This window comes from Polyodon spathula, chromosome 22 (genome assembly GCF_017654505.1).
Source record: "Polyodon spathula isolate WHYD16114869_AA chromosome 22, ASM1765450v1, whole genome shotgun sequence".
Taxonomy (NCBI): Eukaryota; Metazoa; Chordata; class Actinopteri; order Acipenseriformes; family Polyodontidae; genus Polyodon; species Polyodon spathula.
The window spans coordinates 6,598,839-6,626,181 of NC_054555.1; the positions used below are offsets into that span (position 1 = coordinate 6,598,839).

A 27,343-nucleotide genomic window follows, 5' to 3' on the forward strand; every position below is an offset into this window, starting at 1 on the left:
GAAAATATGTGGATCATCTGCTGGATGCTTGTCATGTTCTTTCTGCTTGTTGTGTTCACTTTGTATGCGGGGGAAGTGGTGCTATATCGTCAAGACCTTTCACACCAGCGCTTACTGTAAATACTGCCATAGTCAGTGCATAAAAATAAATACATAAATAAATTATAAAAATCAGTAATAGGCATCTAGCTAGCTAGTGGACATGTGTTTACAGTTCATTCTAGTTAGAACTAAACAGTATCTGCAGAATGTTGTTATTTTAACTAAGCCACTCACCTCTCAACTTGTTCGACAAACTATTACGTCAGAATGACGTTTTTTAAGTGCATATAAAACTACAATTCCCAGCATGCGCGGTATTATTGTAGTGCACGTCGATACGCCTCCCCCGCCCCTGAACGTCTATGACGTTCGAGGACGTATCCGTAGTAACCTGACCGGCTCTGCTGCCGCTGTGTGAGTTGGAGAGTTTCAGGGGAGTCGGTGCGGGAAATCCAAGGCCATCGGCTGGTTTTGACAGCGGGTTACTGAGGAGGAAAGCCCCTTTTAGAGAGACGAGATGTTGAATATGTGGAAAGTGAGGGAGCTGGTGGATAAAGCGTGAGTATTCGTGAAATTTCAAAGCCGAAGTGTATTCTTGTTATTGTGAGGCCCCTGGTTCTACCTGTTCAAGAGAGACACGTAACCAGGCGCTGACGTCACACCGTAGACTCAGCTGATACAGGACCGTCATGGCTACCCCGATAGACTTTCAGAGGAAAGCACGGAAGTGTTGTAACGTATCCTATCTGCGCTCCAGTTGTTTTAAACTTGAATGTATGCATAATTATCCCCCTATTCGAATAACAGCAAAAGTAAACACTCGCACAATCTATTAACCATTGTATTCGCCTATTCTGTTTCAAAACTCGTGGATTTATTCTAAACGTTATGAATAAATAAATAGCCCCTGTTCTGTATGTAAACGAAACGACACTTTCCGTTAACAATCACACATATTCTGTAACGTTAGGCATTAAAGTGGTGTTTAGTTCATGTGTAGCAGTGAAATATTGACCAGTATGTAGTAAATACCTGTAATATGTATGTTTGACCTCCCAAGTTCAGTTGACATGAAATGTGAAGGGGTGTTTTATTATCAGTTAAAAGACACTTCAGATGTTGTTATCGTTTAAGAACATCTCAACGTCGTTCAACATGAACTGATAAGAATGAAAAAAATGATTAACACAACTTTCATTATGTATGTACTTGTTACAAGAATACTAAACCTTGAGAATGCTAGGGGAAACACGTCACATACCGTTAGTTAGAAAATAAATACATTATGTTTTAAAAATACGATAACGGGGCACTGAAATCTGTGTTGCAAAAAGCTAATGTCATCAACTTGCGGTATTGTAATCAGTTGGGTAAAGGATTTAAAACGTCCCAACAATATGAAACCCAATTCAAAAGATGTTTGGCACGCTGGCATTTTCGTACCAGTCTTGGTTCTTTCAAAGTTGCACAATTATACATAAATAACAAGTGTAGGATTACAACCAGTGGTTTGATTTAGATAACATTCAGCACAAATATTCAGTTAAATACAAACTTTGTTCCTGTTAATTCTCAAGGAAATTCTTCCTCTTCACAAGACACAGAGCAGATGATTAGAATGAATGGCTTCAGAAGCACATTATTCTGTTATCTGCTAGGTTTCTCTTTTCAGTGTTGTGGGGTACTGTGCCATTGCTCCCAAGCATGTAGGAGGGCTTTGTTAAATAACTGACAACTACTTCTGACGATGGGTTTCATAATCCAAACCCCAGCCTGCCGTGTATTCTGATGAATTAATATTGAATAGACTTTCAATAATGATTTGTCACTGTGACCTTGGCCTTGTTTTAAGAATGGAGTATTATCACTATTTGCCTCAAAGCCCACAAAGTATATTACCAGCTATTGGATGGAGAGTGCTACTGGGCCATTTGGTCAGAATAGTATGCTTTCTATACTGATAAGTCATCGATATCAGATAAACAAGCCTAGATTTGCGTGGTGACAACAGTATCCTTATTCGGAGGTCTGTGACTTGCCAGTAGTCTGATATCCTTTTAAACTTTCCTGCCCTGATCACCACTGTATCTGGATTGTTATTCAGTTTCATAGAAGATGACATTCAGCAGTAACCAATGTTTTTATATTTAAACTGATCCTGATGGCTTATATTTGTCTGATATGAATTTCACCACTTCTAGAATTGTTTCTACATGTCAGCATTCTGTTTAAACTGTTAATGGGAGCTATAATTCTCTGTAAAATTGAAATCCAGATTTTAAAAAGAATCCAGTTTTCCCTGTTTAACAGAGCTGCTGATTGGACAATCAAGATTAACAAAGATGGCTCTTGGGTTACATTTAGCTGGGCAATAACAAAGGTTTTGTTTTAAGGAGGTGCAAATCACACAAGCTTGCTTTTGAGAAGTGTTTCACCATAGTGTATATAATGACCTAGGCATTAACAGTTAATGACACACCTTGAAGTTATTCTTTTGTATTTTTTTGTCCACCCCAATGTTCCAGTCTTTATTACAGAGGCAGCGTTTGTTTGCTTTCTGATGTAATGTATTACCTTTTGTTGTAACAGAGCACCTGTAGGAGCCCACTGAATTGGTTTGATGCTAAAGTAATTGAATCAAGGGACTCAGCAAACAGACAGATTGATTCCTTTATGCTGCATCAAATTTTGCAAAGCTCAGTTCTAGGGCAATGCTGTTTACAATAGCGTACGATATGGTAAACCGGAAATGGTTTGAGGTAAAAATAAACACTTGCTCCACTTCCTCTTTCTCACTTATATCCAAATCACTTAGCAGGACTACACTTTAATGTATATTTATTTTATTTATTTATTTTTTCAACTTTTTTTTTTTTTAATAAGGTCTGTCTTTTTTGAAGACCTTGTCAACAACATGTACAGTAATAACATGCTGCGATTGGTTTTCAGTTAAAAGAAGGCCCAAAACCTTGAGCTTTACTCCCCGTGTTAAAGTGAGTGATTTCCTGTTAACAAAGGGACTTGATGTACCAAGTAGTATCGCCTTCTTCTGAGAACGTTACAACATTGTTACTCTAACGCATTTACAATTTAATTGTATTCTATTTCTCTTTTTCTGTTGAACTGTGAAACTCAGGACTGGTAACTGTTTAACCCCAGTTAATGTAGCCATAATTTCTGTTGGAACATGGCATTGAAATATTTTGTAAATCTACTTTTTTTTTTTCTTTAATCTTTTCAAAGTCATTGTATTTATTTTGATAACTAGCTGTGTATTTGGCATTTGGATGTTATCGTCAGACATACCTGTTAGTTTTGTTGTTAAATATTTAAAATACAGTAGTTTTTGCACTAATTAGCATATTCTTTCAGCACAGAATCAGTGTTAGAATCTGGATTGTCTATTTATGTACAAACATGTTAATGAAAAATTATGGAGGAGTTAACGTTTATCAAGTGCAATAACAAGAGGCTGTCTGCACTGAGCGTTCTTAGCTTGGCATTCAGAGTGGTTATTTTCTTAGACATTGACCCTTGATATTTAAACTATTGTAACTGTCTTGGCAGTAAGATAACTTTTTCAAGATGTAATGATTCTACTCGAACCAAAAAAATTACCTGAACAAAAGTACACACTGTCTAATGCAGTAGTTCAAAAACATGCAGTTTGTAATGACTCCCACTTCTGTTCAGTTAAACAAAACCTGGTTGGAGCATGGCTCAGGACTACTCAATTTAATAGTTAATCATCTGGTTGGAACAAGGTCCTATATTGATCGGTCAATGGTCTAAAGACTACTTTTAATTAGTCCTTAATGGTTGCTGTAAACAGGTTTGGCTGTATATGGCATTTTAAATAAACAAATTATAGTATTTTTTAGACAATACAGCCACTACAGTAGATCTGCAACAGTAAGAGATTGTGCTGTTTTAATTCAATTTTAAAGTTAGTCTAATAAGACTGTATCTGTTGTCCTAACTCTTCGATGATGAGCATTTGTTTTGTGCTTAAACATTCCTTGCACTCTCAACAGTATGCTAACGTTTTGAATTGTGTATTGCAGTTTTCTTTCCTTTTTTTTTTTTTCTTTAGGGGTTGGGGGAGCAGTTACCTAACTATTAAGTTCCTTTGCTGCAAAGGCTATTGTACCTGTTAGGTGTTGCAGAAGCATGTTAATAGTTGTCTTGAGATGGGTGTGGTTTCTTTCACTTGCTGCTTTCACAACTTAACAGCTAGTGTTCTCCCACAAGGGCCACAGAGTACTGTGCCCTGGAAACTGAAGCATCCATTTTCAATCCAGGTGAAGTCAGTTGTAGGTATTTTACATGTTTCCATACAAAGAGATGTAGGTAGCAGTCCAGATAAGGTTTTGGGTATGTGACTAAAATGTAATATTACTTTGAGTACTTTCAATAAATACTGTCCATACTTTAATGCTAATGTATGAGTTATGCATTAACTACAAACTTACATTTTAACTGTAATGTTACTTTGCATTAATGTACAAAAATTTAGACATGCAATAAAACTAAAAAAACACAATTATTATTTTCTATTCTATTTCCTTTATTGACCAGAAACAATATGGCTACCAAGCAAAAAAAAACACAGAAACAGAACATATTTTCCAACACTGCAGATGGAATATAGGCCTACTTACATACTATATATTTATAAAGACGCGATACTATTGTATTCCCTATTGATCGCCTGACTTTCTCCAAACACAGAATATTGTATTTATGATATAGAATTACCTCCCAATAATGTGGTTGACAGATAGGTACATTGGTAGGTTAAGTTGAGGGGCTTTGTTTCTTATTGTTATTGAGGAGAAAAATTGTCAATTGAATGAAGAGAAATATATTTTCAGTGGGAGACCCAGAATTTCCTCTGGGACATAAGAGCATAAGAAAGTTTACAAACGAGAGGAGGCCACTCAGCCCATCTTGCTCGTAGGTAAAACCTAGCCCTGGTCCAGACAGGGGATAAGTTCTGTTTGAGATTAATTATCCCAGGTTTTCCACTTCTTGGGTCAGATGGATGCCTCTGTTGCAGGGCAATCTGTCATGTAATAGCTTGGATAGTCTTCCGGATACTGCTCTATATACAGTAAGTCCTTGGTGGAACAGCCTCAGTACAGCATTAACTGTTAATGTACACTTGCTTTATTCTATTGTCCTGCTTCAAAGCTGTTCCATAACGTAATATATATATATATATATATTTTCATTTTCTAGAGAACTTTGGCTCTGGGTAGATTTATAAATGAATGGTTGCTATCTCTGTATTTTCATTTTAACTGAGGGAGCAGTTCAGTATGAACCAGGAAGTAGCTTTCTCATTTCCTTCCCTGCATTGCTGTAACTCGCCAGTGGATAGCAGGATGTTGTCTTTGGCTGTCTGTCGCAAAGTGTAAAGTGACTGTATTACAAGGCTCTTCTACTTTTTATTCATTGGATTAAACCATGACGGAGAGCCAAAAACCTTTGAATGCATAACATTCAGGAGATGGAACTGCAGTGCCTCACGACGGCATGGATTCTGCCTGCATTGTGATTTCTTTTGGCCAAAGGCGTGTGTTAAACGATGGGAGAGATGGAGATTCCTTCAGAATAAAAGAATGATTGAACTCCGTGGTGGATACAGCAGTGTTAGGAACAAATATGTACCCGAGTAAAGGCCAGTCTCAGAAGTGTCTGTGTTTGGGGGCCCTTTTATAAGACACTAGAATACAACTGGCCAAGAATAATAAATTAATACACATACTGTAGCATAAAATAAGTATATCAAGTAAAGCTGCAAGGATTGGTTTGCCTATTTAATCGATTAAAGACACTTGACCCTTGCTTTGTAATTGGCTGAACTATGTCTACAGTGTGTGCAACAGCAATTTAAGCCAGAAGACCATCTGTGTACTGTACCTATTAATAGGACCAAGACAACCTGTATGCATATTATTTGAAAGCTGTTTCTTAAGTCAGAATTGTGTTTGGATACCTGAATACTCCTATTTTGAAACAGTTTTGTTTGTGTCGTGACTTTTGTCTTTTTTCCTATAACTGTGGCAAGTATACTTATTTAATGGTATGGTATAGACCCAGTTGATGCATTACCTGACACCTTTTTAATTAGTTTTTTCATCTATAGTGAATAGAAAAACAAATCTTTTAGAAAAAGAATAAACTAAATCATTCATATTTTGTAAATTGATTTAGCTTTGCTCTCCTTGCATTCACTATTTAAAATAAATTATTTTATTGCAAAATTATTTTGCAAATGTAGGTTAAAACATGTTTACGTCAGTGTTTTGCAATGCCCTGGTTTTATTCTACAAGCAGATTAAACGATCATGATGAGGTTTTTTTTTGTTTGTTTTTGTTTTTTTCACAAAAAATAGGCCTGCATTGTATTTGCAGTGATACATCACTGGTGCTTTAATCTGACATTCTTTTTAGGCTAATGTTCCTCTGGGATGTGTGTACGATAGGAGGGGAGTGTTGTACTACTTTTACTGTAGTGAGGGTCGCCATGTCCATTAATGGTGCTGTGTATGTGTTGCTGTAGTTGGGATTGACAATGGTAGGACTTTGGCTAATGTTTTATTAACTGTACAGCGTTTTATTTTGTTCATGGAATTATTTTTTTAAATCGCTTTTGTTTTGTTTTTAGATAAACAAAGTTCATTACCACTTCTGAATTTTTTTGCCTTAAAAAAAAAAAAAAAAGTCTGTTGGTCTGGGCAAGACATTTCACCTGCTGCATTTACAGTACAGCTTGTCAAAAGTGGGCAACTTTCACTAATTTAAATAATTAATAAACCTCTTGCTGCTGTGCAGGAAGTGGGAATAAATGTAAACTTTGCTGTACAAAAACATTTGAGTCATGCAGTGAGGGGTTTGTGGTTAAGTCACAGTGCAGCTTTTAAAAGATTAAAATGCTCATACCAATATACCATACATGTAAGAATAATTCAGATGCTGCAGTAATTATTTTATATAATTGAGCATAACATTGCATGCAAGCTCAGAAAATTGATGCGAGTCCTGCTGTTTTATTTGAGAACTGTAAGGTGGCACAATTTGAGGCATCTGACACTACTGTACAGTAACAGACCAACTTGTTTGCCTACACACTGTAGATTGACATTGTACAGTGCTGTAGTTCTGACCCTCATGCAACATAAAGGGTGAATTGTCAGTAGATTGGATGCTCAAGTATTATAATTAATCCAGTTAAACAATTTTATATTTTTCTTTAAAATATTAGGTGCATTTAAACAGCCAGCATTTGCTTTTGGCTGTCTGTTGTACTGTATGTGTTGTGACAATTGCGGGTCGAGTTTACTTTGTTTTTGTTTTGGTGGAGGATGTGTCAAAACAGTAAAACCATAATTCACTGGAAGAATCCCAGTATAAACTAACCAGAGTGCTCCCTCTGGCCTCAAACTGTCCTCCAATATTACATTTCTATCAATCTCAGGAAGTCTCACAATCAAACCAGTAATTTTTCTCCTCACATCTGGTCGAGAGAAATTATTTTCTGGTGAATAGGTCACAAGAATTGTGGGTAGGGTGCAGAATAAAAGCTGAGTAAAACATGGGGAAAGGAAGAATAAATCTACATTGCCACCTATTTTTAAAACTTTTTTAATCTTCCTGGTTGAAAGCCAAGCTAACTTTTTAATTTGTTAATAAATTAACTTTTTGTGAGTTCAGACAACCATGTCTGCATGTTGGGGTTCGACATTAACCATGGCCGATAGAGATCAGTTTGGCCTGTATTTATAACGCACCATAGGCCCAACTGGGCCAGTTACATTTTGAACTGTATTTAATACATGTTTTAAATCTTAGTGTTAAAAAATGAACACGAGAAACCGAAATACTCAAACGTAGAACTGTTTACTTCACGTGTGTGTAAAGCAAAAAAAGTGTAAGTAGTACTACATAACAATGTACTTCAGTTGTCCTTACAATGAGTAAAGCAAACATAAATGTGTTCTTACAATCAATTCTAAAGAACACACTTTTAAAATAAGAAATTGTCCAACGTTGTCAGCTTTTTACAATGTACCTCCTCCTGCTGTAAATCCATCTGTTTTGCGTGCAGCTTCATAGCCAGTTTCAAAGCCATGATTCTGCCTCAGTCCGCCAGAAATACGCAGTTGTGTAGTCAGTGTGTTATAAAAGCTGCATCAGTATATGCACAAATCATGCAAGTGTGCTCTAGCACTAGCAACTAATAATAAAGCGGCATGCAGTTGCTAATATTAGAATTCCATTCCCATTAAAGTCTATGGGACAACCGAAAGTTGCCTTTATCATAGTTGCTAACAACCGGCATCTACTGTGGGTGGGTGGATGGATACAATTTTTCTAGCTATACATTCCTTAAACGAAGTTGATCAGTTTACTGTGTAAAGACGTAGTCTACACAACACACTATTTGTTTCATAAAGACATTGTGCCTGGAGGTACACCTTGTTAAATTTAGCAAATAAGGTAGAATTAGCAAAGAAACAATTGGGAGGATTAATTATGTGTTTTTGTCAGTGTTTCATATTTTATCCTGGTTATTGTAATGCCAGTAAAAAGATAATATTAAAATGTGGAGTGCTATACATAGGATTACCCTCACATGACATTGCTGACTGTTATTAAACTGTTACATAATTTTTATTCTTATTGTAATGCCAGCAGTAGGATAAAGTATTATCATTTGTATCATTTGTAGATTGATCTGCATTGTTAGTGGAAGACTGTAAATATGATTCTCGCAACACTGCTGGACATTTTGTATTCTGAACTGTTCTAATATAATTCTTAGTTTTCCTGTATGTTTTAATGCCAGCAATGAGACAAATGATGTCTATAAACATTGACAGGGCTGAATTGTCTTCAGCTGCTTTACTTAATATTACAGAAACAAAAGTTTTAATAAACAAAACTTTAATAAAAATAAAGAATTGTGGTAATGTTTTTTAATGTACTTATTTTAACTGTCAACATTCATATTTATGTTCAAATGCTGTGTTTAATTCTTAATACGTTGATAAAAAGTGGGGAGAGAAAAAATGGAATTGGCCATTTCTGAAAAATGGAATTTGCTTTTCCCAAAAATGGAAAATTGGTAGGCCTAATAGTGGTTATAATTGAAGGCAGTGCAGATGCCATTGTTATATACAGTGCTATAAAATAATTATATGCAGACCACCAGTTAAGCATGCAGTCTACTGACAGGGCTACATTTATGATAAGATCAGACAGGCTTCATGAAGGTAAATGTACACATCATAAAAATTCTATATAATTGGAGGATGATTCAGAATCCCAGGCAGAGCCTCAATAAAATGCCTTGTTTAAATTTAAATCAAATTGTAAAAGTATTGAGATACTTGTGTTGGAATTAGTTTAAAAATTCTATAATGCAACAAAAATAATATATTAAAGGTTAATGCGTGGCTGAAGGTTTCTCACTGTTAATTTGCCCTTTTTCAGTCAAAACGGCAAGTTTCTCAGTATCTAAAAAGCTTAGAGGGAGCACTAGTGGTCAACAGGGCCACACCAGGACTAATGCAATCCCCTGTCACTGTTCGATATTCTCAAAGGGAATTCCAAGAGTAACAACTTAGACAACTTAAATGTGTTGTGAATGATCCTTGGAGTAAGCCATACAATTTCCTAATGCCCTGTGGAGATATCTCATTAAAGCATGCAGTATATGGTAATTAAGATTTCATGGGGTTGTGTGTTTTGATGTTAATATGAAATGTATGGTTTGCTTCTTTTACCAGCACCAATGTGGTGATGAATTATTCAGAAATTGAATCACAGGTGCGAGAAGCTACTAACGATGATCCTTGGGGACCTTCAGGGCAACTCATGGGTGAGATCGCAAAGTAAGTGGTATTTCTAATAAACTGTTTGCTGGTATAAAACCTTTGGACTAGGTAAGTTGAATTTGTATCAAAATAAATGGACAGACACACACACACACACACACTGTTTAATCGGAAGTTCATGCTAGATATTTTCTTTGGTGGGTCAATTTCTGTAGACAGTAATTGGAGTGTTTTGGAGGCATTCCTAGATTACATTTCTGATAAATCCAGATTTTAATTAGTTAAACTCATATTAGTAAAGTTGTTTACTATGTTAAGTAAAATATGTGTTAAAGCAGAATACTGTGTATTAATATCCCAGTGTTTTGATTGATTTCTAGGTCTACCTTCATGTATGAACAATTTCCAGAGGTCATGAACATGCTTTGGACCCGCATGTTAAAGGACAACAAGAAGAACTGGAGAAGAGTTTATAAGGTTTGATATATGGCCTTTACTGCTACAGTAGCTGCATCTACAATTAATTTACAATAAATTAGTAATAAAAGCTTATTGAAGTCAAATAGATCCTTTTTACTCATATACATACATACATAAAGTAATCCCTTGTTATACGAGTGTAATTCGTTCCTTGAAAACTGCTTGTTATGCGAAATCTCATATAACAGAAATTAAATCCTAATTGGTTCCCATGTTACCATCTTCGATTGGTTCCAGAACACACACAAAATTCCTCATGAACACCTAAAATTCCCGTTAATAAAGGCCAGAACGGTATCTAAATATGAAATCAGTGAAATTATGTATCAATTATTAAATAAATTAACCTAAAGTTGTTAATTAAATGACAAATAAACAATCTTGCGGTATGCATGAGTCCTCCACAAATAGACGGGGCTGACAGTTTGCTTTCATGCGCTTATCATAGTGTTAGAAAACGTACGTTATAGTAAATATTAAGTTATAAAAACGCTAACAAATAACGCACAGTTATGAAAGGAAGAAAATTAAAACAGAATATTAAATATAAAACAGAAATTTAAAAAGCACTTAAGAAGAGATAGAAGAAGCAACTGACAACTGCTACACAGACAAGACAGCACGAGAACGGTACAAAGACAAAGAAGGCTCACAGCACATGCTGGGATGGCTGTGGTGGTGGTGAATGCTGTGACGTACGCCTTGCGCAGACGCAATACGATCATCCACTTTGCAAGCTCCCTTCTCGTAAGAGCGAAAATATGTTTGTTTAATGGAAAAACAGGTATTTGTATGTCTCGAGGGATTACTCTGTGTGTGTGTGTGTGTATGTATGTACAGTACTTTTGCAAAAGTTTTAGGCAGGTGTAAAAAAAAAAATGCTGTAAAGTAAAAATGCTTTCAAAAATAGACATGTTAATAGTTTATTTATCAATTAAAAAAATGCAAAGTGAGTGAACAGAAGAAAAATCTACATCAAATCAATATTTGGTGTGACCACCCTTTGCCTTCAAAGCAGCTGCCTAAAACTTTTGCACAGTACTGTGTGTGTGTGTGTGTCTGTCCTCTATATATATATATATATATATATATATATATATATATATATATATATATATATATATATATATATATATATATATATATACAGTACCAGTCAAAAGTTTGAGTACACTTGCTGAAAACTAGCTTTTTTTCATAATTGACAATGTTTTACGTTGTATACGTTTCTGTAAATACTTGAAAATGAAAACACATGTTACAATGTACAAAACAAAACATAAGGCGTATCAAAGCAATGTTCAAAAAAATTCTTTAAATCTTGGATTCCTCAAAATAGCCACCCTTTGCCTTAATAACAGCCCCACAAACATGGTTAACATGTTTCAGCAGGAAATCACCCGACATGTCTTCCCAGCTCTTCTGCAGCAATTCCCAGAGATGTAGGGCACTTGTGGGTAGCTTTGCTTTGACTCTTCTGTCCAGTTCATCCCATACAAGTTCTGTGGGATTGAGGTCTAGAGACTGGGCAGGCCAGGTCATTAGATTGAGTTGTCCTTCACTTTCCTTCTTCGCCAGATAGTTCTTGCACAATTTTGAGGTGTATTTCTGGTCATTATCTTGCTGAAGAATGGACTGCCCAACTAGCCGTAATCCTGATGGAATGGCATGCCTCTGAAGTATGCTATGATAGCCATGCTAGTTGAGCTTGCCATGGACTTGGTAAAGATCACCAACTCTGTCACCAGCAAAGCAACCCCAGACAATGACACTGCCTCCTCCATGCTTGACAGTGGGAACCACACATGCAGAACTCATCCACTCACCCTCTCTTGGACCCAAATATTTCAAATTTTGACTCATCAGTCCATAAGACCGACTTCCAGTCATCAATCGACCAGTTTCTGTGGTTTTTTTTTGGCCCTGGCAAGTCTCTTCCTCTTATTCTGCACACTTAACAATGGTTTTCTTACAGCAATTCTTCCAGTTAGACCAGCTTCACGCCATCTCCTCTGAAAGTTGATGTTGAAACATCAAACTTGTGCCTATGCTACCTATATTTATGGTAATCATGGACCCTTGCCTGTTAACAATAATTGGTAACAAAAGGTTAATTAAGTAACACGCTAGTTAACTCGGAAAACATCTAACAAAGACACTTTTATACTGAGGCCAGTGTTCTAACACTGTTATACACATTTCAGATTTTTAACTGACTTGGGCTTCAGACTGAAATCCCCTTGCTTTGGGTGACCATTTCATTGAAATTGGCAAGATTTACATTTTCATTTAAAAATGTAATGATTATCAGCTTATATAAGTACACATATCGTATAATGAAATAGTGTTTTTAGACAAGTTTATACAGTTAAAAGCATAGGTAATCATGAAAAACCTGGTTTCAAGCAGGTGTACTCAAACTTTGGACTGGTACTGTGTGTGTGTGGATGGATAGATGGATAGATAGCACACTATCAGCAATCGTTGTACAAAACAACAATTATGATTTTTACAAAACTTGAACACCTTTTTATATGAGCTTCAAACCAGTGTCCTACCACTTCTGAGGAGAGAGCATACACTTTCAGCATTTTTGTAAACAGCAGCACGCATTTCTCTACCCAGAATGCACTTTTAATGCCCGATTTAAAATGTAAAAAAAAAAAAAAAAAAAAAAAGATCTGCGATCAACTCTTTAGTTGTTAGTTGTTCATATGTATATCTTTTTGAAATCCATCAGTATAAACACATTCACATTCTGAGAGGTAAGAGTTAAGATAATCATAGATGTGTTTTCTTGTGTGCTGTTGAGTTTGTGAGCGATATGTGGTTAAGTGGGGGCTGGGTCTCAAGTTTCAGCCAGTCAAGGTTCGTTTCCCATAATGCTTTTTCACAACATTCTGCAGTTAAAAGATAATGTGGCTTTTTTAATGTTTCTTTACCCAAATGAAAAAAAGAAAGCAATTGCATACCACAAGAAATGACGGAGAATCCAAAATGATTGAAGTATAGGAATAAAAACCCATGTTCATTACAGCTGCTGCTTTGCTTTATATTTTATTTTATACACTGTTTTGCAATGTCGGCATATGATGCAAGTGGGTCATCTTAGTGACATTGTTAACCACTAAAGTTTTTCTCTTCAGATTATTGATTTGTAGGAGCAAGCTGCATCCTGTTTTTATAAACGCTGGTTTTTTTTTTTGGTTTTTTTTTTTGCATGTTAATTAAACTTCGCGGCAGGCATTGGAGTGAATTATTTTTGTCAATATATATTGACTTACTTTTATTAACATAGTCAGTCATTCAGTGATAACCAGGGAATATCTTAAGGAAAGTAATTATCTTGAATGGATACTTGGGCAATTTTGCATGTGAGTTACCTATGCAATTACAGTATGTATTTTAATGCTGTTCCATCATTTCTCCATGCTGTTGACATTACAGATCCTGTAGCTATGGCTGATTTTAAGAAGTGTTGCAGCTTTGGACTTACTGTAAACAAACCTAAACTTGTATTGAAACACACACTTTGAACATAAAAAGTGTTCAGTGGTCTGCTACCCCAAAAGTAATTGGATCAGATATTCATTCAAGTCTCAAGCAGTGGCCATGCACACGGCTTCCTGACCCTTTTCATGTTTATTTTGTTCATTAGAGAACTTATTAATCAGAGGATATAGTTCTGTAATTATATTCAACTGGTAATCCAATAATACAGTTGTTAATTTTGATTTGGCATGGAAGTGTCTGCCTGTAGAGTTGTTAGAATTTGCAGCCATTTGTTTTGTGCAGAAAAAAACAAGCATTAAGAGTGTAGGGAGTGTTTGTTTTCTGACTCTCACAAATGATTTCTTTCCTAGGCTTTGCTCCTGCTGGCATACCTCATAAGAAACGGGTCAGAGAGAGTTGTGACGAGCACCAGAGAACACCTCTATGATCTGCGCTCTATAGAAAATTATCATTTTGTAGGTAAGCATTAAATGGGTTGGGGGACTTGTGAGGAAATGAAAGCAACCATTCGAGTTGTCAGTCACCTGAACTGCTTTCTGAAGATAGGCTTCCCTGCTCCAATTAGAATGTGACCGCTGTCGGCTGTGTGAAGTGCGTGGAATCTAATATGTGGACCCTAGAGGATTAATTAGTGAAGACAAGAGCTCGCAGATCGGATGTGGACAATGAAACTGGCTCAATGTGAGCATTTGGGTTTTTAGTTTTAAAAAACTACCCCTGTAACAAGTCCCCTGAGGTCACCGATAAAGGAATTGCTTTAATTACATGGGAAGAAAAGGTTTGAGCTAAAACAGATATGTTTGAAGTAGAAAGTGTTTCTAGTAATACAGTACCAAGATGAAAACATTTTATTTCAAATCTTCAGTTTCAGATAAATGTAATCATTTGCAACCTGAAGATGCAAGCTTTGTTGGGATGCAAATGACCTGACTTTCAGACTGATTCATTAGTCACTTCACAAGTTCAACCGATTAATGTGTTAATCCAATACCAAAAACATCATAACCATGTTTTTCTGATTTCTTTGAGTCCTATGGGACTACAATTTAAACACATTTGGAGCCAGGGGCTAAAAATATTTTCCCATTTCATACAATCAACATTCCTGCACTGCTTTCCAGGCTAGTCTCTTTGTTTAATGCAGCTACACCACAGCTCCAAAACAGTTTTGACATATAATTCCGTTTTCTTACATGGGATAAAGTCTAAGTGCCCCTCACTGGCTAATAGTATGTAAGCCCTAAGGAAAGCTGTGCAAGAGCCCCATCATGTGTTCAGAAAAGGTGATGATTCCAGACTGCAATTTTAGGATGTTTATTTTTCCAGATGAGAATGGGAAGGACCAGGGGATCAATGTCCGGCAGAAAGTGAAGGAGATGGTGGATTTCGTACAGGACGATGACCGTTTACGAGAAGAGAGGAAGAAGGCAAAGAAAAACAAGGACAAATACATTGGGGTGTCCTCAGACACTCTCGGAGGGTTCAGATACAGTGAGTACTGTGGTCTGTGGGACAAGGAGATCGGGGAGATGAAGCATGTGGAGCACTAGTGATTTTAGCTTTATTTCAGACACTCGTGCTGTAAGGATAAAGAACTGTGCTGCAGTGAGGGACGGTTTGGCCCATTCCAAGTTACGCAACGAACTCAGGAAACCACCGTTTTTATGAGTTTTTTTGAAAATTGTAATCAAGAATATTTTCTTTTTGGAAGCTTTTGACTATATAACTTTAAAAATGTGTTGCACCAAGTTTTCAGCCTACATTACAATGCCCCAATACGTTAACACAATGTAACGTGGAATGGGCCATTTCCAAGTCAAACCAGGTAAACCAATGCTGTGTTTAACTGAAAAGCAATGCCTAGTTAACCTTTTTTCAAACTAAATGTTGCATTACATTGTTGGTGCATTAAATTACTGAATATAAGAAAGAAGTGTGAAACAGTAAATATCTTTCTGTTTAGAATATATTTAGTTTTTTTTTTTAGCTTTGTAAATCATGTACATGTCCCCTCTTTGTTTTTGCTTGTCCACGGCTGAAGTCTACCTGAGACACACATACCTAGGTCACTGTGTCTGCTCTTTCTACAGAGTGTTCTCAAACCTATTCTTGTGCCAGTTCTCATGGACTGCTTGTTTACTGTGCACAGGAAGTTAAATAAAACCAGTATGAGAATACCCTCATTTCATACTCAATTAAACCTTATTATAAAGTCTGTATATCTGATTCATGGAAGACATCACTATTCTAGTTGGTTTATTGTGTGGTAGATATAAGAAAGCTTTGCTTGCATGATAATTTTATTAATGAAATTAGGGAATCTAACATTGTGTTATGTGAACAGAAAACAAGCTGAACATAAGTTAGTACGGTACAGTATTTAATTATCAATTTTTAGCAATACTAATTTGTTTTAAGAAAGTTTGATAATCAGTCATTTTATTCAGATTTTTTGAGTAACTTTGCAAAGGTTACTTATTTATGAAAGACAATCTGATGCTCAATTTTCTTTGCCTCCTATTTCAGCACTAGTAAAATCGAAAGACAGCTGGTTGTGATGTTTTCTTTTTCTCCCTGCTGATTTCACTATGCAAATGACTGATCTTTTGATTCTAGTTACTCAGATTTTTTGTGTGTATGGGGCTAACCATTTTAACTTGCTATGTTACATCTGCAGATTTAATACTGTGCTGTCTCCTACATCCATGGAAAGTAGGAGTTCTCATTGCACAAGTTTTACTGTTGTACATATTGACCTGGGCAGTCTTTAGTTATCTGTCCATTGCATTATGTTTCTTGGAACTGGTTAATATACTTCCTTCATATTTCCCTTTGGCTAATTTGGGAAGTAAACCAAGTGAATATTGAAGCAGGTATATCCTTCCTGATTTTAATCAAGGTTTTCACAATAAGCTGGCGACCGGCACAATACACTGCCTAAAATTTATATTTGTGCCTGCTACTTTTATTAAAAAATATTAACATCTGGTATTCTCATTGTCAATTTATTGTCGTATTATCGCACTGCAAGATATGTTACGTAAGTTATACATATTGCATAATAGTTAACATGTGCACCAAAAACATAAAAAACAAAATATTCTTTTCGTTATATCGTAAAAATATGTACCCATGTACCCATGGGTCTTGTCATATTGGGGGTTCAGATGTAGAAGCTATACGCCGTGGGATATCAGCTCGGCACTTGTCAGATGATATACAAATTCTTGCAAGTGCAGAGAGGTGCTGTATATTTACACCAGCATAATACTGCAACAGTTGTGATGGTGACCAAACGTGTGTGAGTACTGTTGTGTAAAAATGTAGCTTAAAATGAACAGTTGCATTCAAGAAATTTAGAACAATAACAGCTCAAAATAAAAGCACACTTAAGTTGTGTGTTGCACACGTGCCATTAACAAAATGCCCTGAAATATATATATATATATATATATATATATATATATATATATTTTTTTTTTTTTTTTTTTTTTTTTTAAATGAAGCGCTGTAGTGCAGCAGAAGCTCAATAATTAAACAAACAGACTGTTGCATCTTCTTTAGCAGCCGCGAATATCCTAGCTAAACAAGTAGATTTGGTTACGTTGTTTACCTTGAAGGGTTCATAATAACTTAATTGAACGGTAGATTCCCTAGTTAGATGAGCTGATAATGTATCTTCAGCCAAAGAAGCAGACGCAGTGATGTTAAAACATTACCATAATGAAAAACACTATAGTATGTTTTGTATTAAAGCAGGGTCAGCTGTTTCAGGGAAAACAGTTTATTGCTCAAACTGACAATTTTAAGGTGAAAACAGAACGCATAGAAATAATTGGGACTGCAATTAGCAATTGTACTGCTGAATAAAAAAGCTAAACATTTAAGGAATTAAAATTGAAATGCACTGCGGCTTACTTGATTGCGGTAATAAAAAAATAAATAAATAAACTAAAACTGCCATTCATTCATAAATTCAGCTCTCAGATTGTGCTATGAAAATATCTAATATATGATAATGTGCTTGCTGTGGTGTATTTGATGTCATAATAACAGAACAAACTTGTTGCAGTTTAAACTTGTTTTTACTGAAAACTAAATGTTAACACGTAATCATAAGAGCGGTCTGTTACATGCTGTCAGATCAGGACTTCACTAATGCTGAGCAGGGGACCTGCAGCATGGTGTTTCCCGTATTACAACTGTACTCAATTAAACATGCGGTCACCAATTCCATACACATTTTCAGCCGGTCTTGTATTGCAGGGGCATTGATGCTTGAAGTCAGATTTTTTTCTTGTTGATCTTGCCTTGCTGTTAGCAGTGTTGAAATAAAGCTCCTTCATTGCATTTATGGAGTAATGTTGTAAGACTACAAGCAGACCACTAGTACTCTAACACATGCTTAAGCCATGCAAACATGCTGCTGAATGCATCATTTTACAAAAATGCCCCAATGGGAGAATGGACACACTCCCCCCTCAACACTATGTTGACTTTTTTTTTTTTTTTTTTTTTTTTTGCTGGCCTAGCATGGCTTCATGATCCCTGTTATTTCTATGTAGGGGAAATTCAATAAAGCATACTGCTGCATTAGCAAAGTTGTAAAAATATTAACATTCTGTAAGCCTTTAATTTCATTATAGAATTGGGCATGAATGAGGATATTTGTGAATCACAAATATCTTTCCAACTATTTTGTTATACATCTATTCAAGTGTAGACATTTGACATAAACACTAGCTGACCCTTTGTACAGCAACTCAGTACTCAAAAGCGTGTCTGCTTATTTCTGTTTTATATATGCTTGGTGTAAGATGATTATTAGTGACAAGAACTAAACCTTACTTGGTATATTTCAGTTTGCCTGCAATGTCTGTATTTCTAGACTTGGTGTGTTTTATCCTCTTCCTCTGGAATAGCTTCCTGGTTGTGCTGGCAGTTGCAACAGGAATGGCATGTTAGGGCACAGTTTACCATTATTACAAAGCTGGCAAAAGCCATTTCATTTAACTTGCATATGCCAGGTGTTTAATGTCTTTTGCATTTCTGTTATTATGCTCCTCAAGGTTGTCCTGATGCATATTGCTGAAGTGGAGACAAAGTGATCTGCATTAAGTGTGTGCAGTTGTCATAACAAAACCACTCTATCTGCACCCGTGCCTTTTTAATGAAGTCCATCATCTGCTGTGTTGTGCCTCGAGTCTGCAAGATTTCAGGAGCTTTTAGCCTGCCTCAAAACTACTGAGCTAACAGTTCTGATGAGTTTGTGGACAGTGATGCCTCTTGAACCTAATATCTTTTGTATTGCTTGTAGTATTTATTTATTTATTTTTTTTTAAATCAACCTTAAAGGTGGTGACAGATATGACTCTGAGCCCAAATCAAAATGGGACGAGGAATGGGATAAGAACAAGGGCATCTTCCCGTTCAGTGAAAAGCTGGGCGAGATTGGTGACAAGATTGGAAGCACAATTGATGACACGATCAACAAGTTCCGTAACAAAGAGAGAGAGGAATCGCCAGAGAGGCTCAGGTAAAGGGCTATGTTTGCTGTTCTGTATGTACTGCTGCTGCTGCAGAATGATGTCTAGAATGTTTTTTTTTTTCTCGATTGTAAAAATCTAGTTTAAGCATGTATCCCTAAAGTAATAGTAACTATATTATCAGATTCTAAGTTAAATTTGCAATTGAGACTTCTGTTTTTTTTTCTTCTTAATTTGTGCTTCAGGCACAGACTGTGATGCAGTATCCCAGCATTATAAATATACTGTAACATAAGATAGATTTACTTTGTGTGCAGATTGTTTTCAACCAGTCTTGCCTTGAAGTTGTAATAGAAGTATTGACGTATGTCTCGCATGAAAGATTCTAAACTCGTTCTAATTCCAGTTCAGTCGCATCATTGTGAAAAAGGCATGCCTTCGCTACAGTGTTTGAGTAAAAGTAGAAATGGAACAAGTCATTTTAAATTCAACCTTGTATTATGTTTGCTGCTAACAGTGACAATGAAGAAGAGCGAGCATCCAGAAATGGCAGACCTGGAAAGTCTGAATTTAAAGATGAGGAAGAGACCGTGACAACCAAAAGCATTCACGTCACACAGGCCACAGAAACCACCACAACCCGGAAACGTGGCGTTCCAAGCAAAACCGTGGACCTTGGAGCAGCCGCACACTACACAGGGGGCAACAGCAAGCCTGACCTTGTGGGGCAGACTGCAGTCAAGGTAAAGGGGTAGCCAGCATCTTGCCTTAGATATTTTAAGCTCAGCCATTATATCTGTATGGTACTTTTTATTCAATATATTAAACAATTGTTTAGATAGAGGTATGTCTGATGGAGTGTTCGATTGGTGTTTAGTTTTTCTCGTCATACACTGGCCTCTGCTGCCCCCTTGTGACTGCTGTACAGCACTTACTACTTTGAAGTGAAATCTGCTTTCAAAACAAGAATCTCTAGTTTTGTTTTCTGCCACACAAAGCTCATGCTATCCATTTACTTTTGTCTTGTTTTTTTTAGACTCAAGCTGGCATTACATCCTCAAATAGTGGCCTGGAAGACCTATTTATGGTAGACTCTGGAGTGGGATCTAGTCATGCAGCACCAGCAGGTAACATTTCTACAGAGATCTGTCTTCTCAAACATAATGCAGCAGTCCTTCTCACAGAAGCAATGCTATTACAAAATAGCAGTGGTTTTACTATAAACAACCTATAATACAAATACTTCATGGGGAATTATCCATTTTTAGATATTGAAAGCACTCAATTGTTTTGCATGGTAGTATAGGCTGACTTGTGGTGGTTATATTTTTAAATAAACTTGGATTTGGGGGTGCGGGGGGGGGGATTTAAACAGCATAGCGAAGTGCAGCAGATGGGACTGAATGTCTTGCAGCAATAAGACAAGTTATCCCTGGTGGTGCTGAAGTGCTGCACAGATGTTGCTGTCCCATCTTGCCGATTCCTGGGCACTGCAGGCTAAACAGCTGAGATATGTCCAATATTAGCTGTACTTCATAGAATTTTCAATCACTGCGTTTTTATAATGTTAGATTATCAAAAGGTCTAAAGGCCGCATTTAGCGATTTTCTACTTTTTGTTATTTGATGTTCCACAAACAAGTTATGTTTGCATATTTCTTTATTTATATTTGGAACCAAAAAGGAAACAAGAATATAGGCAATTTTACATGTGGCCTGAAATTAAGAAATGAAAAGACATGTTGTCATTGTGTTGTATTATCTGTATTTAGGTGGAAGTGCTGATCTTTTTGGGGGATTTGCAGACTTTTCTTCGCCAGCTGCTTCAGCAAGCTTGCCTTCAGGACCTGGTATGTTGTAAATAATCAGACCTTTGGTTGACCTTCTCCTAATTTGTTTTGAATAAATATGCTTCCCTCCTGGGGAATGCATTTTGGATTTAGATATTAGAAATCAACAGGTTATTATCATACTAATTCCTACTGCTGTAAGACTGGAAATGATCAGCTCTGCCACAGACCAGAAAGCAGAGGGATCAAGATGTAATCTTGAAATCCATTCTTGAATTACTTGCAGAAAGTAACTGTTTGGACAAGGGATAACTTCATTAGGAGTAAAAATATGTATGGTGAACTCTGGACTTACACACAGTCAGTAACGCTAACTTAAAAATCCAAGCTTAAACCTGTATGTGTAAAATCATTACCCTTGTGGAGGTATTTTGTTCATTTGTGTAAGCTAAAACATTTACATTCGTATGTCTCTTCTAATGTGATTAATCTGGATTGATAGTTATTTCACAAGAGACTGAAATTGTTGCAAAATGATTAATCAGGTTTGAAAATTACTTCTAATGGGACTTTTGCGCTTCAGAAGTGATTAATCATGTTTGGTAACATTTGCCAATGGGGACGCTGTTTTCAGTAGAAGTTATAAATTCAGATGAATGAAAAAACATTATATATATGTATATATATGTGTGTGTGTATATATATATATATATATATATATCTATATATATATATATATATATATATATATATATATATATGGTGTTTTGTAACATGACAAATGCCAGATATTTGATAGTTTATGGCTTCAAATTTGTTTTGGCCACAAAAAAAAACAAAACTATGCAAGCACAACGGAGCGCTTCGGTTTATTTGTACCATTTGAACTTCTTCAGCAGGTCAGGGAGGTTTTTGTTTTGCTTTTAACTCTTCTGAGAAACATTTTTATCTTCATTTATTTTCATTGCTACCTTGTGAAAATCTAATGAAATATTCATTAGGCAGGAAAGACATCCAGATGGAGTTGCAACCTGCAGACAGTAATCAGGAAGGGCACAAGTCAGCTCATGTTAGTTCTGGTTCACGTCATGTTGTCCTTTTTTCAGACACTTTCAAGTCCCTAACTTTCTCCTTCCAGGTACAGTAACAAGTGGCAATAGCGAGTTTGGAGGGTGGAATGCTTTTGGTACAGGCCACACTGCTGCTCCTCCTGTGGCGTCATCCAGTGCTGATCTGTTTGCCAGCATTCAGCCTGCTCCAGCCCACATCCCTGCTGCCCCATCCACCGACTTGTTTGACCTGTTAGGGTCGACTCAAGCAACCATGACCTCCTCCCAAAGCATGAACTTTGCCATGTCCAGTACAAACACCGTGGGCATGACCACAAACTTGCCCATGTCAAGGTCACAGGTACGAGAACCTTTTTCTATATGTTGCTAAATTGAACAGAGGGAATAAGACATGGTGCCCATGGTCTTCTCGGTTCAACCTTTTAGCTCAATTTGCAATAGTTGTATGAGTTAATGCTTTAAATTGATAAAACTGTATCAAAAGCTTCTGACTTTAGAGCAGTGATTTGTGCAGGAGAAAAAAAAAACTTCAACCCTAGAAATGTTTAAATTTGTATTGTCTCAGTTAAGTAATGCAGGAGAAATAAATATGTTTCACATTGGGTCCTGAGCATTTTACATTTTGCATTCGTTTCTCCTTAGGGAAGCTCATCAGTGGTTTGGGCTGAATGAGATGGAACAAGTTTAATTTGGAAAGCATTAAAATATAACCAAAACCTACAACAAATATGACATTTGCATGTAACAACCATGACCTAGTTTTTAAATTTCAGTTTATGTAAAATGTGTTTTTGGGTTGTGTTTTTGTTAGTGTGTATGTATGTATGTATGTGTGTGTGTGTGTGTGTGTGTGTGTATATAAAATGCATTCAGCAGTATGGTATATTGCTACATTCTTTAAAGTACTGGTACAGTGAGTTTACAGGGTTAAAATGTTAATTTTGGGGAAAGTGTGGATTTTTAAAAAACTTTTAATAGTAATTAGACATTTTGTGTAGTGTAACAAATGTGTGGAAATTAATTTTGTGATAACATGAAACCTTTCTTTTCTGCTCCAATAGCCTTTGCAGAACTTGTCTGGACCAGTGCAAAAAAACTATCAAATTTCAGCTCTCCATATGCAGGAGGCCCAAAAGGATGACAAGATCACACTACCTTCTACCTGGTCTGACCCCAGTGTCAATATCAGCCTGGACTTTCTGGGAATGCAGCCCCCCAAAACTGCACAGCCATCCCTCAACACAATGATGCAACAACAAGGTAGGGGTGAAACCTCCAGACACTAGTGTTTTTAAAACGATGTGTGCTGTCTTATCCAAATCTAATCTCCATCTTTTTATATAAACCAAACTGCAGTACAGCCTTTCCTGATTTCCTCCTTTTTCCTAGAATCATTTTCCTTTTAGTTGGGTCCTTCTCCTATACACAGTTACATGATCTCTGAATTTAAAATAAGCTACATCTTTATATTATATACTCTGCATAGATGATATGTAGTGTGGACCCCAGTGGATACAAACAAGCATTTTTCAAGGAGACTCCGCACTTAGGCTAGGGAGGCCAAGGGTTAATTTTTAAGGTCTGTGTTCTCTGGAGACTTTAGATGTTCACATCAGCATCCTGGATTACATCCAGTGATCTGATGCACATATAGTATATGCTCCTCCAACTGTATCTCTAAATAGAAAATGTCATTTTTAATTGCAAACCTTCGCTTGATAGTCCCTTGGCGTTCTTGATTTTTCTCTAAATTCCACAAGGGGAATTGTTTGAGGCAGAATACCTGATCTCTCGGGGACCCTCGACAAAAAAAGCCATCTGGAATGTGGTACATATCTTCTCAATGCACCTAATCTCCTTTTTTTTAATATAATATTTGTGATCTTCCTAACCGTACTGCAGTCATGCAATATCCTTATTAGTTTTATTTTGTATTAGAGATTGATCTAATGTATATGTGTTTAGTGGTTTTCTGTACCCACTAATAGTACCAAACAGTTCAAGGGCAATGGAAAATCACTACTTTAATTGCCTAATTAACTACTAATAAGGTGTGTGTGTGTGTGTGTGTATATATATATATATATAATATAGTTACAGTATTCTGTTGTGAATCTGTTGGATTATTTAAAATGTTTTAAAATATGTAATAGCATTGGGAAAAATTGAATATTTTACCAACCATTTATTTTACAAAAAATGACTTTCTGTTTGACCAGAAGTAGCTACTATAATTCACATGTGTTAATGGTAAAGCCTGAAATTGTATAATCTTAGAACTAAGAAGGCAATAACTGGATAAAATGTCAGAGTTTTGATTTGCCAGTGTTTCTGAAAATGCTTGTTTTTTCACTGACTTGTGCATTGCTTTTTCCTTATTCTGCAGGTGTGCAATCGCCCATGAGCATGATGGCTCAAAGCTTTTCAGGCATGAACCTCAACATGCAGTCTGGTTCAATGCCAGCCAGACCACTCACGAACCCAATGGCTGGAGGAGGTGGCATGAGCATGGGAATGCCCAACGTCATGGGCACTGGCACACTGGGTATGAACCCCATGGGCATGCCTCTGGGCCAACACAGCATGATTAATCAGGGAATGGTTGGGATGAATATAGGCATGGGTGTGCCAGCAACTGGAATGGGCATGGGGGTTCCTTTTGGAATGGGTATGCCCACTGTGGGCATGAACCCCGGCATGAGCTCAACAGTAGTTCACCCTAAACAAGATGCCTTCGCAAATTTCGGCAACTTCAACAAATGAAAAGCTATGAAGATCCTGTCTAAAAATTGAATGAAGGATTAAGAGCTGCACACAAAGAGTACTTGAAAACATTGTATGCTGTCACCTTTTTTTTTTTTTTTTGTATTGATTGATCCAAGAACAAGTTTAGTGAAATGTACTAGCTAGTTTTGTATTGGGGCAAGATCTTGTGTCGGAAAGCTCTAATGGTGTGAGCGTATGCAATGTTTTTTCTTACAAAAAAAATCTTAAACCGTTCCCTTCACAGATACTTTGAAACACATTTTAAAAACATCAGAGGGATTTTTAGTGTTACTCTGTATCCCAGCTGAGGAGGCTGCAGTGGACAGAGCAGAGCTGGTGAAGTTTAAATTTTGTACCTGTTTTGTTTTTTGTTTTTTTTTCCCAGAGCCTTCATTTATTTTTCCCTTGTAATTTTTATTAAAACTTATCAAACTACTCATTCCATATATAACCTCACAATGTCCATAGCTTAAAAGAAATGACTTGCTAAATGTGATGGTTAACTTTGTAAATATTCTTTGGGTGTGCAACATTATAAATAAATTGTGCTCAAGGAGCTTATTGGAGGGTATGATAAACTGGTGGGTAAATTAAAATTCATTGGATCCTTTTAAATTGTCTCCTTATGAAAAATCATTGATTAGAAAAGGCAAAATATCAACCCCCACTTTTTGCCATGCTTAATTAACGTGGTATTTATAATTTAGTTCAGCAATTTTTAAAGTGGGCTATTTAATAAAACATTAACATTGAAAAATAAAATGAAAGGTTGTTTTAACTATGGATATTTCTGAGGCCTTTCTAATGGGTTTATTTTTTTAAAGTATGATCTGAGTTTTACATCCAATTGATAAATATTTGTAGTTTGACAGATTAATTCCAGTGCTCTCATCATAAAGTTCTCAACTAATTCAGACTCCCGAATACTTTGGTCATTGCCTTTTGTATTTACGAAAAAGAAAATAAATAAATAAAATGAAGTTACTACATCTATTTATGAAAAGGCCAACATATGCACAAATATATATTTTCTGTTATTTGAGAAATATTAGATTGTTTTTCACAAATGTAGGATTATCTATTTAACTCTAATTAAACTAACAATAGTATAGTTTGATATGCGGTTTCCTGGTTCTAGCCACTAGATAGACCAGCTGTGAAGTGTATAACCCCAAAAAACAGAATATGAAAATAATTAATCTTCTGTGTCCAGTTAGAAAATATGAAATTCTTATTATAACTGAAATAAATCATATTCTGCAAAGGAAATACAATAGCACCAGTGTTATGAACTGCGTTCAAACTGTATAGAAACCCTGATGTATAATAACTCGGAAGCATTTGCAATTGTGTTGGTGTAAAAAGAAGAAAATGGCCTTCAGTTTTCAGAGGTTTATACTTTATTGATTTTGACCAAGGGATTTTTGTTTTTAAATATTATGAATATTATGGAGGGGCTAGTTTGTATTGTTGTGTTTTCTGTTTTCTTTAAATCATGACCGTTCTATAATATTAAAGCCATGGGATGGGAGCATTATTAAAAAAAATAACACTATATATTAGTTATGCAAAGACATGCCTTGTGCTGAATATTTACTTTTCTATTCAATCCATTAAGTCTGTTTTGATTGTACTCATTATGATTTTATGTAACATTAAACAGTCCATTAAAACTTGTTTTAATGTCATGTTTTTAATACTCAATAGTTTGTCTGGATTTTATTTAAAGTGCCACAAAACACATTTTGTGCATATTTTTTTTTTGTTTTTTTTTCTCACCATTTTTTCCAAACTTTTTTTTTTTTAATAAAAACTTAGAAATAATGAATTGCCTTTCTTTTGTATATATAATTTTCAATAGTTGTAATACTGGGGTTAAATTCATATTTTATCTAAAAGGGAAATAATGAAACTGGAATCATATATAATCTCAAAACACTCAAATATAAGGTAACATTTATAAGCAATTAAGTTGTGTAGACAAGTTTCAGCAAGTTCCTACATTAGTGTCCTGTCGAAGGCAGTAGCTGTTATGCCTTAAAGTATAATCAAACAAAATTCATGGAAATTTATTTCTTTCCAAAACAAAGGGTGCTTGTATGTTTTAGGAAAGTGATTTTGTCACCACACTTTCAACAAGTCATATTTTGGAAGGCAATACTTTAGGTTACTGACTTTAGATCAGCTGTTTGGTTAAAGTTTTACATTTGGAACGTTTTCCCTGAATTTAATGATAGTTTGGATGGATAAGAAGTTACGAACAATTACATTGTAACCTGGCCTGTCATGAACTTAGGGTTTGACTTGAAATACTTGCAACCAGATTGCATTACACGCAGTGGAAGTGCAACT

General features: G+C 35.9%; 1 protein-coding gene across 1 annotated transcript; it reads left to right on the forward strand.

The window, feature by feature from the left end:
* Positions 1-422: 422 nt before the first annotated feature.
* On the forward strand, positions 423-26,668 carry LOC121296990 (clathrin interactor 1-like). The gene is made up of 12 exons (XM_041222973.1): positions 423-600; positions 9,840-9,944; positions 10,268-10,364; positions 14,231-14,339; positions 15,207-15,371; positions 19,236-19,416; positions 19,884-20,109; positions 20,403-20,493; positions 21,138-21,215; positions 22,294-22,565; positions 23,287-23,485; positions 24,612-26,668. The coding sequence occupies exons 1-12, from the start codon at positions 560-562 to the stop codon at positions 24,986-24,988; spliced, it is 1,941 nt and encodes a 646-aa protein (XP_041078907.1). The 5' UTR covers positions 423-559; the 3' UTR covers positions 24,989-26,668.
* The last annotated feature ends 675 nt before the right edge of the window (positions 26,669-27,343 follow it).